The 13,499-nt window shown below is 45.9% G+C and overlaps 1 protein-coding gene across 1 annotated transcript in view; it reads left to right on the top strand.

Moving 5' to 3' along the window:
• ELOVL4 (ELOVL fatty acid elongase 4) overlaps positions 1 to 13,499 on the top strand; it is a 253,873-nt gene that overhangs the window by 180,639 nt on the left and 59,735 nt on the right. The window contains exon 4 of the mRNA XM_069606299.1: positions 849 to 1,020. Coding sequence (XP_069462400.1) covers positions 849 to 1,020 — 172 coding nt within the window. The remainder of the gene's footprint in view (positions 1 to 848; positions 1,021 to 13,499) is intronic.

Here is a 13,499-nt window from a genome sequence, read left to right as displayed (position 1 = left end):
GACACAGTCCCTCGGTGCGGCGATTGTTTTTATTTGTAACTATTTCCTTTTGTCTCTTTTTCCTTGTATACTTTGAAACCCTCGTGGCCTCTCTTCTGCCCATGTTCACCTTTACTACATTCTACACTTTAAAAAAATAAGAATGTTATCACACTTGAATTCCATTGCAAATCGAAGTTCCCTAAATTATTTTAATATGTCTGGCTCCCCTTTAGCACTTTACTTATTTCCTAGAAACGTTTAATTTGCACGAGCAGTAGCCTGGCTCGACAACCTTATGTCCCAAACATACTGAAGCCGACTTATGAAACGTGTAATTTGGTCTGGAAACTGTCCTTTCAATGCGCCATCTGCCTCTCCTGATGTTTGGGTCTGCAGCCTAACACGCAGCTACACGAGAAGCATATATATGTTACCAGAGCTCTCAATGAACGATTGTTATAATGTGGGGAATATATGAGCAAGTTGAACAGAAGTATAAACCTGAAATAGGTGTTTTTCAGTAAGACACCCAACCCTGTGCATTTAGATTTCTTTGCGGAAACAATGGGCACTGTTCATAGCTTCATGTAGGTACCAAAGCACTTAACAAGCACAGGCTGCGAGGAGGGCGAAGCATGAGCCTGTTCTATATATGCAAATCCACAATAAGTGATATGCTCTTTCAAAGTTCATTAACCCCTGGGACACATACCTCGTAGGCTTTCAATCTCCCGCTTTACTTGGAACCTTATTTTCTTTCATAGGAACATTTTCTTCCAAAAAGTGCTGTCATTTTTTTCTGCAGCTGCAATGAACTTATGCATTGCTTACATTTTACTGATAGCGACATGTTTTGTTGTTCACAGATAGCGTCTGCCCTGTGGTGGTACTATGTCTCGAAAGGTGTTGAATACTTTGATACAGTGTTTTTTATTCTGAGAAAAAAATTCAACCAGATCAGCTTCCTTCACGTGTATCATCACTGCACCATGTTTACCCTGTGGTGGATTGGCATAAAGTGGGTCGCTGGAGGACAGTGTAAGTACCCGACTTTTCTTCTTCATGTCAACATGTATAACATGGTTTTGGTAAATCCATTTAATCTAAAATTGTATTCTATTTGTTTCAGGTGATATGTAGTTTGCTAGGCATAACAAGGTTTTAATGTAAAATATGGAAAAACGAATGGTTAAACAAATGGTTAAAATGCTGCTACATGTAAGGCAGAGGCACAGTGGAATATGAGCAACAAATGAGAAAAAAGTAAAGGAGAAAACAAAGTAAACCAAGTGAATAGTTTTGATCGTTTTTTAACTATCCCCAGGGGAATTCCAAATCCCCTGAACTTTTGTCAGTTAAAGGATATAAGCCACTTAGCTTTGCCCAGTTCTGTGTCACCAAAAATGACCATCAATAAGGGTTACAGAATGCCCCTTTGTTTGGCGTCTGTTAGGCTCTCGATATCTGCTTATTATTATGATTTCATTTGTTTATTGGCACATAGTTTGAAAACCAAACCTTTACCATCAGAACAATTACATAATTCCTCTCTGGGTGTGAAAAAGACATCTTTACCATAAAAATAATGAACAATTTTAAGAAAAATGAAAATCAAATTGGAAAGGAGGTCTTCTAACCAGGGCAGAGCATGGTCCAACATATTTCACTTAACAGAATCTCTCCATTGCGACCGCCCAATTCTTTCACAAAGCCCCCTAATCTGCTTAATTAGGCAATACTGTAGTGTCTAGTGGGTTGTTACCGACTGATAAAGGCCAGCTGCAAGGATTAATGGAAAAAGCAGTTTTTCTAATAAAAGGAACGATACAATAGATGGCTGCCATGGAAATTGCAACCGGTGCTCTTCGAAGACTCCCTTTGCACTTCCAAAGGCAGCCCAAAAGCACTGGTAGAGACACAGATTCGTAAGAGGAACGGAGAGGAGGAGACCGTTGAGAGCAAATGTTTACTTTGGGCTCTGCAGTCTAGAGAGACAGAGAAGACCAGCTTGCTCTGATCACACGCCTTTACCGTACTATGCTGCAAACGTTTCAAGCAACCTGATTGGCTGATCTTCCGGCTCCGGGTGATGAGCTAAGGTTGCAGGCTCTACCAGTTGGTAATGACCTGCAGCTCAGGTCAATAGCTCCAAGCATAGTGAGGGACAGGTGTGGATGAAGATGTGTGGGGGCCCATTTTAACATGTTTGGAGTCCCCCCCGCCCACCTTTCTTACAGTGAAAAACAGTCTGAGGCACCCGTGGGATGCTTACATTAAAATGGAGACCAAGAAAACCCGCCAGGGGTTAATAGCCGCCAATTATCACGACCACTGAAAAGCTATACATCCTTCTTTGTCAGCAAGTGAGAACCTGTGTTTAAAGGCAGCGAGTTGATAAGAACACTTCCATATACCCAGAGGGAAACGACAGCCAAAAGGGCTCCAGCAAATGCAGTTTTTAAGGCGAGCACTGCAAATGACACATTTAAAGCCCCAGAACTAAAGTAATATAGGAAGGAATATATTGCCATGTTATAATTTTGCTGACTGGCAACATGGGGGCAGTTGCTGGGGGCACACCTGAGTTTCACGGCCCCTTTCACCAGAAAGGTTTGCAAGACCTGGCGCCATCCCCGACGTGGGCCTTTACTGTACGTTACCATTCACCATCCGATGCAGCTGCAGCCAAGGGAACTATTGTAATTAGCACCTTAGGGCATAAAATCCATAGTCTTTGGGTGGTTCTTCTCAAGAAACCACGCTCGCATGCAAACTTATGTAAAAAAAAAAAGAAGGTGAGGCGCGCACTCCAGTTCCAAGTCAATTATACCTGTTGCAAGAAGTAACTGTGTTCATTTTTGGGATTTAACCCAAGTATTAACAGGGTTGAATTCCATCTGCTGCAGTTCAGTAACTCTGTTGTTCTTCTCCTCCAAGCGCTTTCTTGTCACAAACAATCATCAGGGAGACTGTATTTCTTTACAGGTGTTACTAATTAGTTGCTCTTTCAGTCTCAAAGGATTCTGGTAGCTGTAGTGATAAAGTTTTGACAATTCTGGTGACTAGGAACTAACACCCCGCCAGGAGCACATATTGATGGTTTTCTCCCCTCCCCAAAATTTGGGAAAGACTTGTGCATTAGGAAGGGTGTTGGTTCCTGATCACCTGATTTGGTAACATGTTAACACTACAGCTACCAGAATCCCAAGAGACTGAAAGAGCAACTAATTCGTAACACCTGAATATAAGTACAGCCTCCCTGATGATTGATTGTGACAAAGCGCTAGGAGAAGAAAAACAGAGCAACTGAACAGCAGATGGGATCCAACCCTGTTAATACTTGTTCAATTTTTGGGATTCAACCCTGTTAATACTTGTTAATTTGTTTTTGGGATCTAACCCAGTTACTTTTTGCATCAGGTCTATTTTGACTGGGAACCGGGGTGCGTGCCTCACCATCCCCTTTTTTTTCTCACATGCAAACTTAATTTCAATAAATTAAAAGAAACCTATTAACACATGGCTGCCTATAGAAATGGTAAGTGTAAGGGCGCGTAGCGCTCTAGTGTTCAGGCGTGGTATGCTGTGTTGTGTGTTTTTATTTATTTTACATGGGGGCACAGTAAAGAAGTAACAGCAGTGAACAGGTAATTTGATATAGCACACATTGTTGGCAACCTGACTTGGACCATGCATCTGCTGCAGCTGCTAATGCCACTTCATTTACTTGATCTTGGCCTGCTCTCCGCTTGATGCACTCTGGCAACTCACTTACATCCACCATCTGTGGACAACATTCAGAACAGCCGGAATGAGGAATTGAGAAAAGCTACAGAAGTCATGGAACTGATGGAAGGAACAGCCACATTATCACTGCTCTACTCTGCTCCTTGTGTGAATTGCATTTAAGCAATAAGCCCTGAGCAGGAGGGGAGGGGGGGTTATTACCACCCCAGGTAATGCCCCGGGGCCCATAGTTACCTAGTTACAGTTCACGCAGGCCTTGAGGCATTATCTGAAGCTGTAATGCCCCCCCACCCTTATGCAAGGGGCTTATTGCTATTAGAACCCCGGCCTGTAAGACCAGGGCACTAAAAGTATTGTATTTTTCAATTGCAAAATGCTCTGGCGTTTTGCAAATGAAATTAAAATGAGGGGAAACTAAGTTCGTACTTACTTTGCATGGCAGGCATTGTAAATAGTAAACAAACAAAATGGCCACCAGGGCAAGGGGAGAAGGGGCTACACATTAGTCCCTCTTTCCTTTCCATGTCCCTGTGTCGCGGATTGGAAGCGGATGTGCTGGGGACAGTAGTGTTCCCAGTGGATTTCATCCTCTCCCGGAAAGGAACCAAAAAGAGGGAAGGGAAGGGAAATATGTGGATGGGTGGGGGGCACTTACCTCGCTCCCCGGCAGGGGAAGATGGCAGCCTAAAGACCCAGGAGGCTCAGGGCGGTGGGATTACCGCCTGGTAATCCCCCCCCCCGTTCTGAGCCTCCTCATTGGCTGAGAGACTGCCATCCACCCCCCCCCCCCTTCCGAATACTTATTCATAGTATAACATTGCATTTGGTGCGAGGAGGTGGGCATATGGTGTATATGATGTTAGTACCTGGGCGTTTTATCACAGTGCCTTGCATTTAGTGAGCAGCTGGAGAAAATATGACAATACATGGAACATGGAGTGAATAAGTGTGGGGTGGGGCGGGCGTGGCGATAGTTGGCAAATTGTATTTCAGAAAAGTAAGGCAATTCCTCGCAAATGATAGTGTCCGGTCATTTGTCAAAAGTGTAATTGTCGTGCCTCTGGATCCATACAACCATAGCAACCCAAGATGATGGGTTCTGTGTGGCAGTAGAGGGCATGGGGACCAGCATAGCATACCTGGCATTGAGGAGAGCATGGTGTTCCAAGGCATTACGGTAGTTTGATAAGCAAGGGCATAAGGATCTGCATGGGGGGGCCATGAGCTCAGGCACTGCTTCCTGGGTAGCCATATTGCAAGATATCTGTGGCTTTGTCTGAGGCTGCATCCTTGTAAACAATATATGCATTGGTTCGGTAATAGAAAGAGCATGTATGGTTGATCCTTAGCAAGTCCTCTTCCAATATCAACTTGCCAACACCCTTTTGTACTATGGCTGATTCAGTGAATTTGCTGCGCCCAAACTAGTCTGATATTTTAACATGACCGTTATGTTGTGGATCCCTCGGTCCTGTGAAATGGCTGGCAAAAGGTATATAAGCAGCCAATGACTGGGTGGAGGTGCATCACAACTCTTCTGTTCATCCGTTGTTGCTGATGAGCAGTTGTTTTTTGATCCTACTGTGGCTAAAACTCAAACTGGACATAATCTACGGTGCTGTGTTTTCTCAGAGCTTTTTTCCACACAGGAAACCAATTACAGTGATATCCTGTTCCTTCGTGTTTACATGATCACAGCCACGAGGGAGTCTATTGCAACGTTTTTTCAGTTTCCCAGGAAGTATTCAAATTCTGTGAAATGGTTTTCTTTTTCCTTTGGCTTTAGATAAGCCACCTCACACCTCCAGAAAACTGTAGACAGAGGGAAGGACTGGTCTTTGAAAGGGAAAAGTGTCTCCAGTGGGTTAGAAAAAACTTACGGTATAACAAAAAAAAAATGGTATGATCTTTGAGAAATCATTCTACATGAACACGTTTGAGGATCCATGGGCAGAGCAAGTGCATTTAGAAAATGAATCTGGCTCTTAGTCACATTTTCAGTATTGCATGTAAAGGGCTGGCTAAAAAACCTTGACACTTCTTTCACCACGTTCTGCATCAATGGCTCTATCATCCCAGTAATGAGACAAGTCAAAACACTGGGTGTGCACCTTGAAGCTGATCTTACCATGACCAGACAGACAAATGCCCTTGCTTCTGCCACAGCCTACACTTCCAGGCTCATCTCCCTGAGCAGGCAATTCCTCTTTTCAAAATAACTGCTTTACACTCTCATGGGCAATTAAACTCATTAAACTGGACTACTGCAGCGTTCTACTCATGGGCACCTCGGCATCCAATCTGGCAAAATTTCAACTACTGCAGAATAAAGCACTTTGTGCTGCACTTGTCTTGCAACAATCCGACCAGATCTCGGCAACCAGACGTGAAGTCCACTGGCTACCAACCAAAGCTCGCCTTGACTTTAAAACTCTGATTGCCCATTGGTGCATTTACAAAGAGGCGCCCTGTTACCTCAACAACTGCATCTCCCAGAAAGTCCCAGTTACGTGCATTAAGATCCAGCTGCAGTATATCTCTGCACATGCCTTGGTTTATGAACAAAAGAGCTGGGGTGTCAGCTTCTGGGTCACAGCTCCCACACTCTGTTAATTTCTAATGGTGGACTGAAGAGAGTTTCAATCATACCCCGCCTTTAAAAAAAAAACGTGGGAAAACAGGGCTTTTCGACAAATATGATTAACTGTACCTGTTAAGACAGTGGTGGAATGTTATGTACAAAACCCTATTATAGCCCAGGGTCTGGGCGTTACAAAAAAGGTTATAAATATATAAATAAATAAATGAAAATAAATAGAGCAAACCTTTTGTTGGACTGATCTCTTAGCGAGAACGCCCAAAAGGGAGGGAGAACAATCATTAATGTTTTGGGCCTTTAGGGAAGGCTGGTCTGAATAGGAAAATGCCATATTGAGAATGTGATACGAATGGAAGAAAAAAGAAACATCTGCCCTGGAACAGGAGTACTCACCAGCCTCTGGGAAGCTTGTAGTGCCGTTGTGGCGTGGGCGGCTTTCCACAACTGCCCAGTGTTTTGCACCAGCAGAGTACAATTAAATATTGTAAACCTTAACATTTAACGTCAATGCAAACATAGCATAAGAAGGCCACAAATCCAAGCCAACAGTCCTTCAACATGGCATATGAGCTCTATCCAAGAAGTCATAACTAAGTGCTGTTATGTAGTTGCCTGCTTTGTGAGCTCTTTTTAGTTTGGGCTATTAGGTGCCGCTGAAAACGCTACCTTTGAGCTGAAAACTATTGTCATTAAAATAAGAGCTTTAACATGAGAGCTTCAAATATGGGCTTTAAATGAGGCTCTGTAATGCTTTTTCAATGGAGATGACATTTGAGGACAGTTATTTGGTCATTCCGTGCCCCTAGCCATGCTAATCCCTATTACTAATCCCACCCATTCCTGCCTATCTCGGAACTCTTTGAGCTCTTGAGCTCTTCCATGGAGGCAGCCATCTTGGATGACTGTTTTAAGGAAGCTGTCTGGAAACAAACCAAAACTAAAGGCCATCTTTGAATGGGAAAGATGCCATGCATCTTCCAAATAAAATGATGCATTGTTTAAAATAGCTAAAGTAATTTGCATTTTGGGAGCTTGTTTCAGTGCTAGTTTCGTTGAGCTGCCATTATAGTGACTTGTATCTATTGTCAAGCAAAGGGGAAATTGTGGCTTTGCCGGTCATGTGCAAACTGAGCGGTCATGTCTTCCTTCCTTCCTGTTTGCCAGGGAAGCGTTCTGTTGGTGTTTGTGTCACAGAGATTCGGCCCCTCCCAGAACCAAGCTGTCCTGAGAGCTGTCTGTTCCTAGGCCGGATAGACCCGGTGTTGGTGCTGCCAAAGAGGATTGTGGGAGAAGTCGAACTCAGTCCTTCCCTCCCTTCCTCGGCCAAGATGCCTGACATGGAAGAGGATTTCATGCGCGATGATGAGGAGGACTATGACCTGGCAGGTTCTGGGAGTGGGCTTCTGAACTGTGAGCTCTCCTCGAGGTCCGTGCCTCTGGCTGTGGAAGTTCCCAATTGGTGAGCAGCAGGCGAGCAGGCCATGCTCCTCAGCCCTGCCCTAGTCATGGGCAGGCAGTGTCTGGTGACAGCAGACTGGGCATCTGAAGGCTACGGAAAGAGGGTTCCATGCATCCACTGCCAGTACCCAGCACCGGCAAAGAAACTTAGTGCCCAGCGTTAGACGGCCGAGCCCATGGACTTTCCATAGAGGGAGAAGGCCGTTGTGTGCCCTATAGCACTGACTAGTCCGTTAATGAAACACTGAGGACCCTGTGACAGAAGACCAACGCCCTAGGCATTTTCTGGGGTTTGACTATGGTATCCACTGGCAGGGTACAAGAACCCCACTGCTAGACTGCAAAGGTGGGTGCCCTGAGATGCGGGAACTTTTTCTGCCTGTAATAGTTCATTGATTTTTCTATTTCTCGTGTCAGAGGAACAAGGTACTTTACATTTACTGTCCTGCGCCCCACTGAGCACTTGTCATTGAGAAACCAATTAATCACTGTTGATTTGGTGTAGCTGGGCTGCTGCCCTCCTTTTGTAACCAGGGAGGAGGGTGTGCATGACATGTGTATACTTTTCAGGGTTCCTGCTTGCTTGCTACTAAGCAAGGAGATGACTACCCCCGCAATAGAGGGATGTTGTCACAGATGACAGCGGATCAGCTGCCCTGTCCTGTCATTGGGGATGAACTGAGCGCTGTCCAGTGTGCACCCTGCATTGTTGGTTGGCACTGTTAAACAACCCGGCCTGTCACTGTGACACAGCAGGTCTGCCGTCCTCTCCGAATCTCTGGTGAAGAGTCGTGAGGCTGTATGCTCTTTATGCAGAAGACCTGTGTTCTCTCATGGAGCAATACTTACTACAATATTTTCATGAGGGTTTCTTTGCTCCACATGTCAATTTTGAAGGATGTCAGCAGAAGGGCATTAATCTATTACAGGGGAATGGGCTGATCAGTACTTACCTGAGCCTGGTGCCTTGGCGGGGTGGGTCCTGGGGGGGGGGGGGGGGGGAGACCAGATTTATTTTTGGTGTTCTATGGAAGCAGTTGAAAACATACCTTCGATGCTGGCAGTTTGGAAATGTTGGACACACGTGAAACATTCACTCAGAAAATGTTGCTTAAAGAGGTCGATTCCGAGCAAGTGTCATTCCGTAAGGGGCACACGTTCTAGTTTGGCCATATATTGGTAGATTCTGTGACTGTTGTAGTAATCGTTATTGGCCCTGCACATAATATCATGCAACGCTACTGTACATACCCTTTGGAGTGACAGTTATTTACAGGCCAGCAGTTTGTGAACTGAGAGATGTTTTGAAAAACACGGCAGTGGTAGTTGTGAAACATTGTAGAAGGCTTGCAGAAATTGGTTAGCATGCGAGTCATGTTTCAGGTTCATTGGTCAGATTGTTTTTTTTAATTGCTTTATTTTGAAACTTAAATCGGTGTGATCATGCTACTGGTAATAGGTTATGCACGTACACACATGCGTTCATTTATTCTGTGCTGAATCTTTGCAAATCCAAAGAATACAATGTTCAACCATGCACTGATTTTTAGTTTAGGCTATTGGGTGTTGCTTGCGACACCTAAAACTATTGCTTTGGAGGCAGAGTACAGCTATGGAGTACAGCTAGGGAGACTAAGAACTAACCCCTGGTTCTCTACTGAACTTCAAACCCTCAAAGCTGATCCCCTCAAACTATTTTACGTCTGGAAAATGAATCAATCTCATCTAGTACTACAAAACTATAAAAAAGCATCTAATAAATACAAAATAGCCATAACTGAAGCTAAGAAGACGTACCATAATGCTAGAATCGCTCAGGCATCCTCTAACTCGCGGGAATTATTTAAAATCCTAAAGAGTAGGAGGTAACTCCAGAACCCAAAGCATCTACAATTATTAAAGACTATAATTGGTGTTTTGACATCCAGAATGCCATGACAAAGAAACTAGAAGGGATCGGGAAGGTATAGCTATCAAAAAGAGTGCTATCGACACCAGTGGTATTCTTTGAGACAGCAATATATTCTCCAGAAACATGGAAATCCCCACTTTTGACTTCACCCCTATTTCTGAGGAGGAGCTAGCCTCTACCATCGCTAAATTTAAGGCTACCAATTGCACGGGAGACCCTTGTGCATCCACTATCATTAAAGCCTGCCCTCCCTCACTGGTGCATGCCCTCTGCAAGTTTGTCAACTCCTCCTTTTCTGACGGTACCGTTCCGGACGAGATGAAGCAAGCCTGGGTAACACGACTCTTAAAAAAGCCTAACCTGGATCAGAGTGTCCGCACCAATTACAGGCCAATAACGAACACCCCCTTTCAGCTAAAAATATTGGATCGGGTTGCATACTCCCAAATAGCTCAACATCTTAATCTACACCCCATCCTTAACCCTTTTCCATCAGGATTCGGACAAGGTTTCGGTACTGAGACCTCCTTATTGGGCCTTAAATCACAACTCCTAAAGAGACTGGACAATCAGCAGATCTCGCTACTTATCTCTCTAGACCAATCCGCAGCATTCGATCTGGTCGATCATAACATTCTGGCCGACAGGCGGTCTGTAGCTAATTGCTCCCATGCCGCTACCAAATGGCTGCTTTCCTTTTTATGCAACAGAATTAGTAGGGTGTGTGCTAATGAGGCGAAGGCGCCTGCCATTTCAGTGTTTTTTGGAGTTCCGCAAGGAGCTAGCCTATCCCCCTGTATTTATAACATCTTTATGGCTCCTTTCTTTGCTCACCTCACGCAAGAGGGGATACTCTTTTTAACTATGCATATGACACACAATGTGTCATCCCACTCCCTGGTCAGCATGATCTGGATGAAATCGAACTCCACCGTATATTCTCCATCATTGAGCATTGGATGATGCAAAACAATCTGGCACTGAACTCATGGTAGTGGGTTCTGAGGGCATCCTAGCGAAAATCGACCCGGCTTATAAACACTTTCAGTTGGGGGACGTTCAAATCCCCACCTTCCCAAAAGTAAAAATCTTGGGAGTAGTACTGGATCAGTTGTTAAACATGAAGGCCTATGTGGGTAGCACGGTCGCATCCGCCTCCTCCTACATCAAATTGCTGGCTCATCTGAGACCTTTCATCTCCCAACAGAACGCAGAGGCGATTGCACGAGCCATTATAGGCGCTAAATTAGACTATTGTTGCAGTCTACTGGCGGGGGCTAGCAAAGTCACCATTAGCAGACTTCAGGTAGTCCAGAATGGAGCAGTTGGAGTTGTAGCTGGGCTCTCATTTCGTTCCCATGTGAACGAAGCACAACGGGCATTGCACTGGCTCCCTGTGGAGGCTCGCATCTCCTTCAGACTTCTGGTCGTCACCTTGAAATGCTGTATGGGAACTAAGGCCCCATATTTACAGAGGTATATTGGGGTAAAAACCTTGTCATAGAAACCTGCGCTCTAATAACCATAATCTCCTCTACCATCCTAGATCTAAAACTAAGAAAGCGCAATTGGGTGCCTTTTTCTATGCGGCCCCTAGGCTCTGGAATACTCTGCCAACTCATCTGAGAAGCTCATTGTCTCTGAGCCTTTTTAAAAAAAGGGCTCAAAACCTTCCTTTTTAACTAGTGTCCTCTCCCTGCTCCTCATCTTTCTGTCTCCACGGTTTCTCGGGACAGCTTTGTTTCTGTTTGTTATGTTAGTCTTAGTCTTGTTCGTGCCCTCGCACCCACGGGTCTATGGCTGCACAGTACAAATGTAATAAAGTAAAAAGGAATGACATAAGGAGGGACACCTGCTGCCTTATTAGGCCTGCCTTCAGCCACTCGATTTATTACCACTCTGCGTGTCCTTCACTGCAGTCCCGTTAAAAACAAGCATTGGAAAAGCCAACATTTTTGGCTTGTGCATAGGTTTTAAGGGATCTATGTGATCACTGCGATGGCCGAAAATGCTGACTTTTTCTTATTTAACCCTTTACACCACCTCCTATATGCGGGGGACACCCCCTGCACCCCCTATATTAATATCTTACTCTAACCACCCCCCCACATATATATATTTCTGAGGCTTGTGGAATCTGCTTAGATCACATGCTGTGCATAGGCCGACATCTAGTGGAAGCTGCGGAGTATTACAGTTTGTTTTTCGAAACTCGAAAATGGGCGTCGACACAGGCGTGCCAGTAATACTATCCCTAGTGTGACGTCCACTGTACCCAAGATCCCTCACGCGTCTAGGATCCTCAGATTGTTTTTTTCCGCCATACTGGTCGGAAGCATCTTGCGGAGTCCCCTGGCCTTAGCCATACTTTTGAGCCATACTTTTGATAATTATTAAAGTTAAAAATTATTTATTGACACCCTTCCCCACCCCAACGTCGACCCTCGACACTCGACGACGGCTGGAGAAGACATTGACCGTCGGCTGCTGCACGACGGATCTGGGCCTCGGAAGGCCGCTGGCCTCGGCCCGGGCCTAGTAGGCCGCTGGCCTCGGCCCTGCAAGTAGGGAGAGTGGGGGGTGGTACATACTCTTCACTCTTGGTATATAGATACACCTTATATATTTCCTACACTTACCAGCCCGCTGCCTCAAGGTGCGTATGGAGGGTACCCCTTTCCAATTCTGCCCCAAGTGCAACCGCAAATACCCTTGGGTCGACAGGCACGCCACGTGCAATCTCTGCTTGCCGAGGGACCACCCCGAAGCGAACTGCAGAGCGTGTAGTAGGTTTAAGCCTAAGACACTTGAGGACCGTTCGACAAAGCGTTGGGCCCACCATGCCAGGCAGGCAGCCATGGCAGCGGAGGGCACCTTCAGCGATGGCAGCGACGCCGTACTTTCGGACGGCGAGGGCATTACGGCGTCGAAAGACTGCCGAGCGCAGGTCCCTGACCTCGGAAGGTTGTCCGGCAGGGCGGCTATGGGGAAGACCCCCGGCGACGCAAGCGCTACACACCCTACACACACAAAGCACACTAAGTCCAACCGAACCTCGACGACGTCGACTTCTCGGAAAGAGGCACAGATAGAACGGTCCGACTCGGTGTCCTCTGGGCGCTCTCGATCGAGATCGCCTCATGACGCAAGGCAATCATCCACTCTTGCCAAGAGTGCCTCGCTCCCTAGATTAACGGAAGTTCGATCGTCGGAAGACGAAGACGACTTCCACCCCGAGGCCGCGCTCCAGGCGACCGAGGCTGCAGTTAACACCAGCGAGGCCCCACGCTCAAAACACACAGATACCTCTCCCGACCCTCGACGCCAGGCGTCGAAAGTCTCTGGGGCCTCCAAGGGGCAGGGAAAACATTTTTCCACGCACGGGGAGGGGGGGAAACAGCGGAAAGCACAGCCTTCCACTCCTAAGCAGACAGACAAACACAAATCTACTGGGACATCAACAGCCAGCAAGGGTACCCTTGTTAAGTCCTCTAAGTTGCCTACTAAAGTCATACCCTGTTCCAAAGAATGGTCCAGTGAAGACATAGACAGGGTCATGTCAAGGATGTCTTCCTTAGCTGATTTTTATGACAAAAACCCAGAACATTTCCTTTCGTATGACCCTCAAGGGGCCACACCCTCAGGCTCCTCTGATCCTATCCCCCTAAGTAAAAAGGCCCGGTTCGAAAGTCCTGAACCCTTAGAGGTGCAGCATTATTCTACTCCATACTCTACTCCACACCCCAGATACCAAGGACAGCCTTTCCCTGAAAGGGACCAGGAGTTTGAAATTATGGAGGA

Source organism: Ambystoma mexicanum, chromosome 4p (genome assembly GCF_040938575.1).
Source record: "Ambystoma mexicanum isolate Mex_15411 chromosome 4p, UKY_AmexF1_1, whole genome shotgun sequence".
NCBI classification, from domain to species: domain Eukaryota; kingdom Metazoa; phylum Chordata; class Amphibia; order Caudata; family Ambystomatidae; genus Ambystoma; species Ambystoma mexicanum.
The sequence above is the reverse complement of the archived record's forward strand: the minus strand, read 5'-3'. Positions and strand labels throughout refer to the sequence as shown.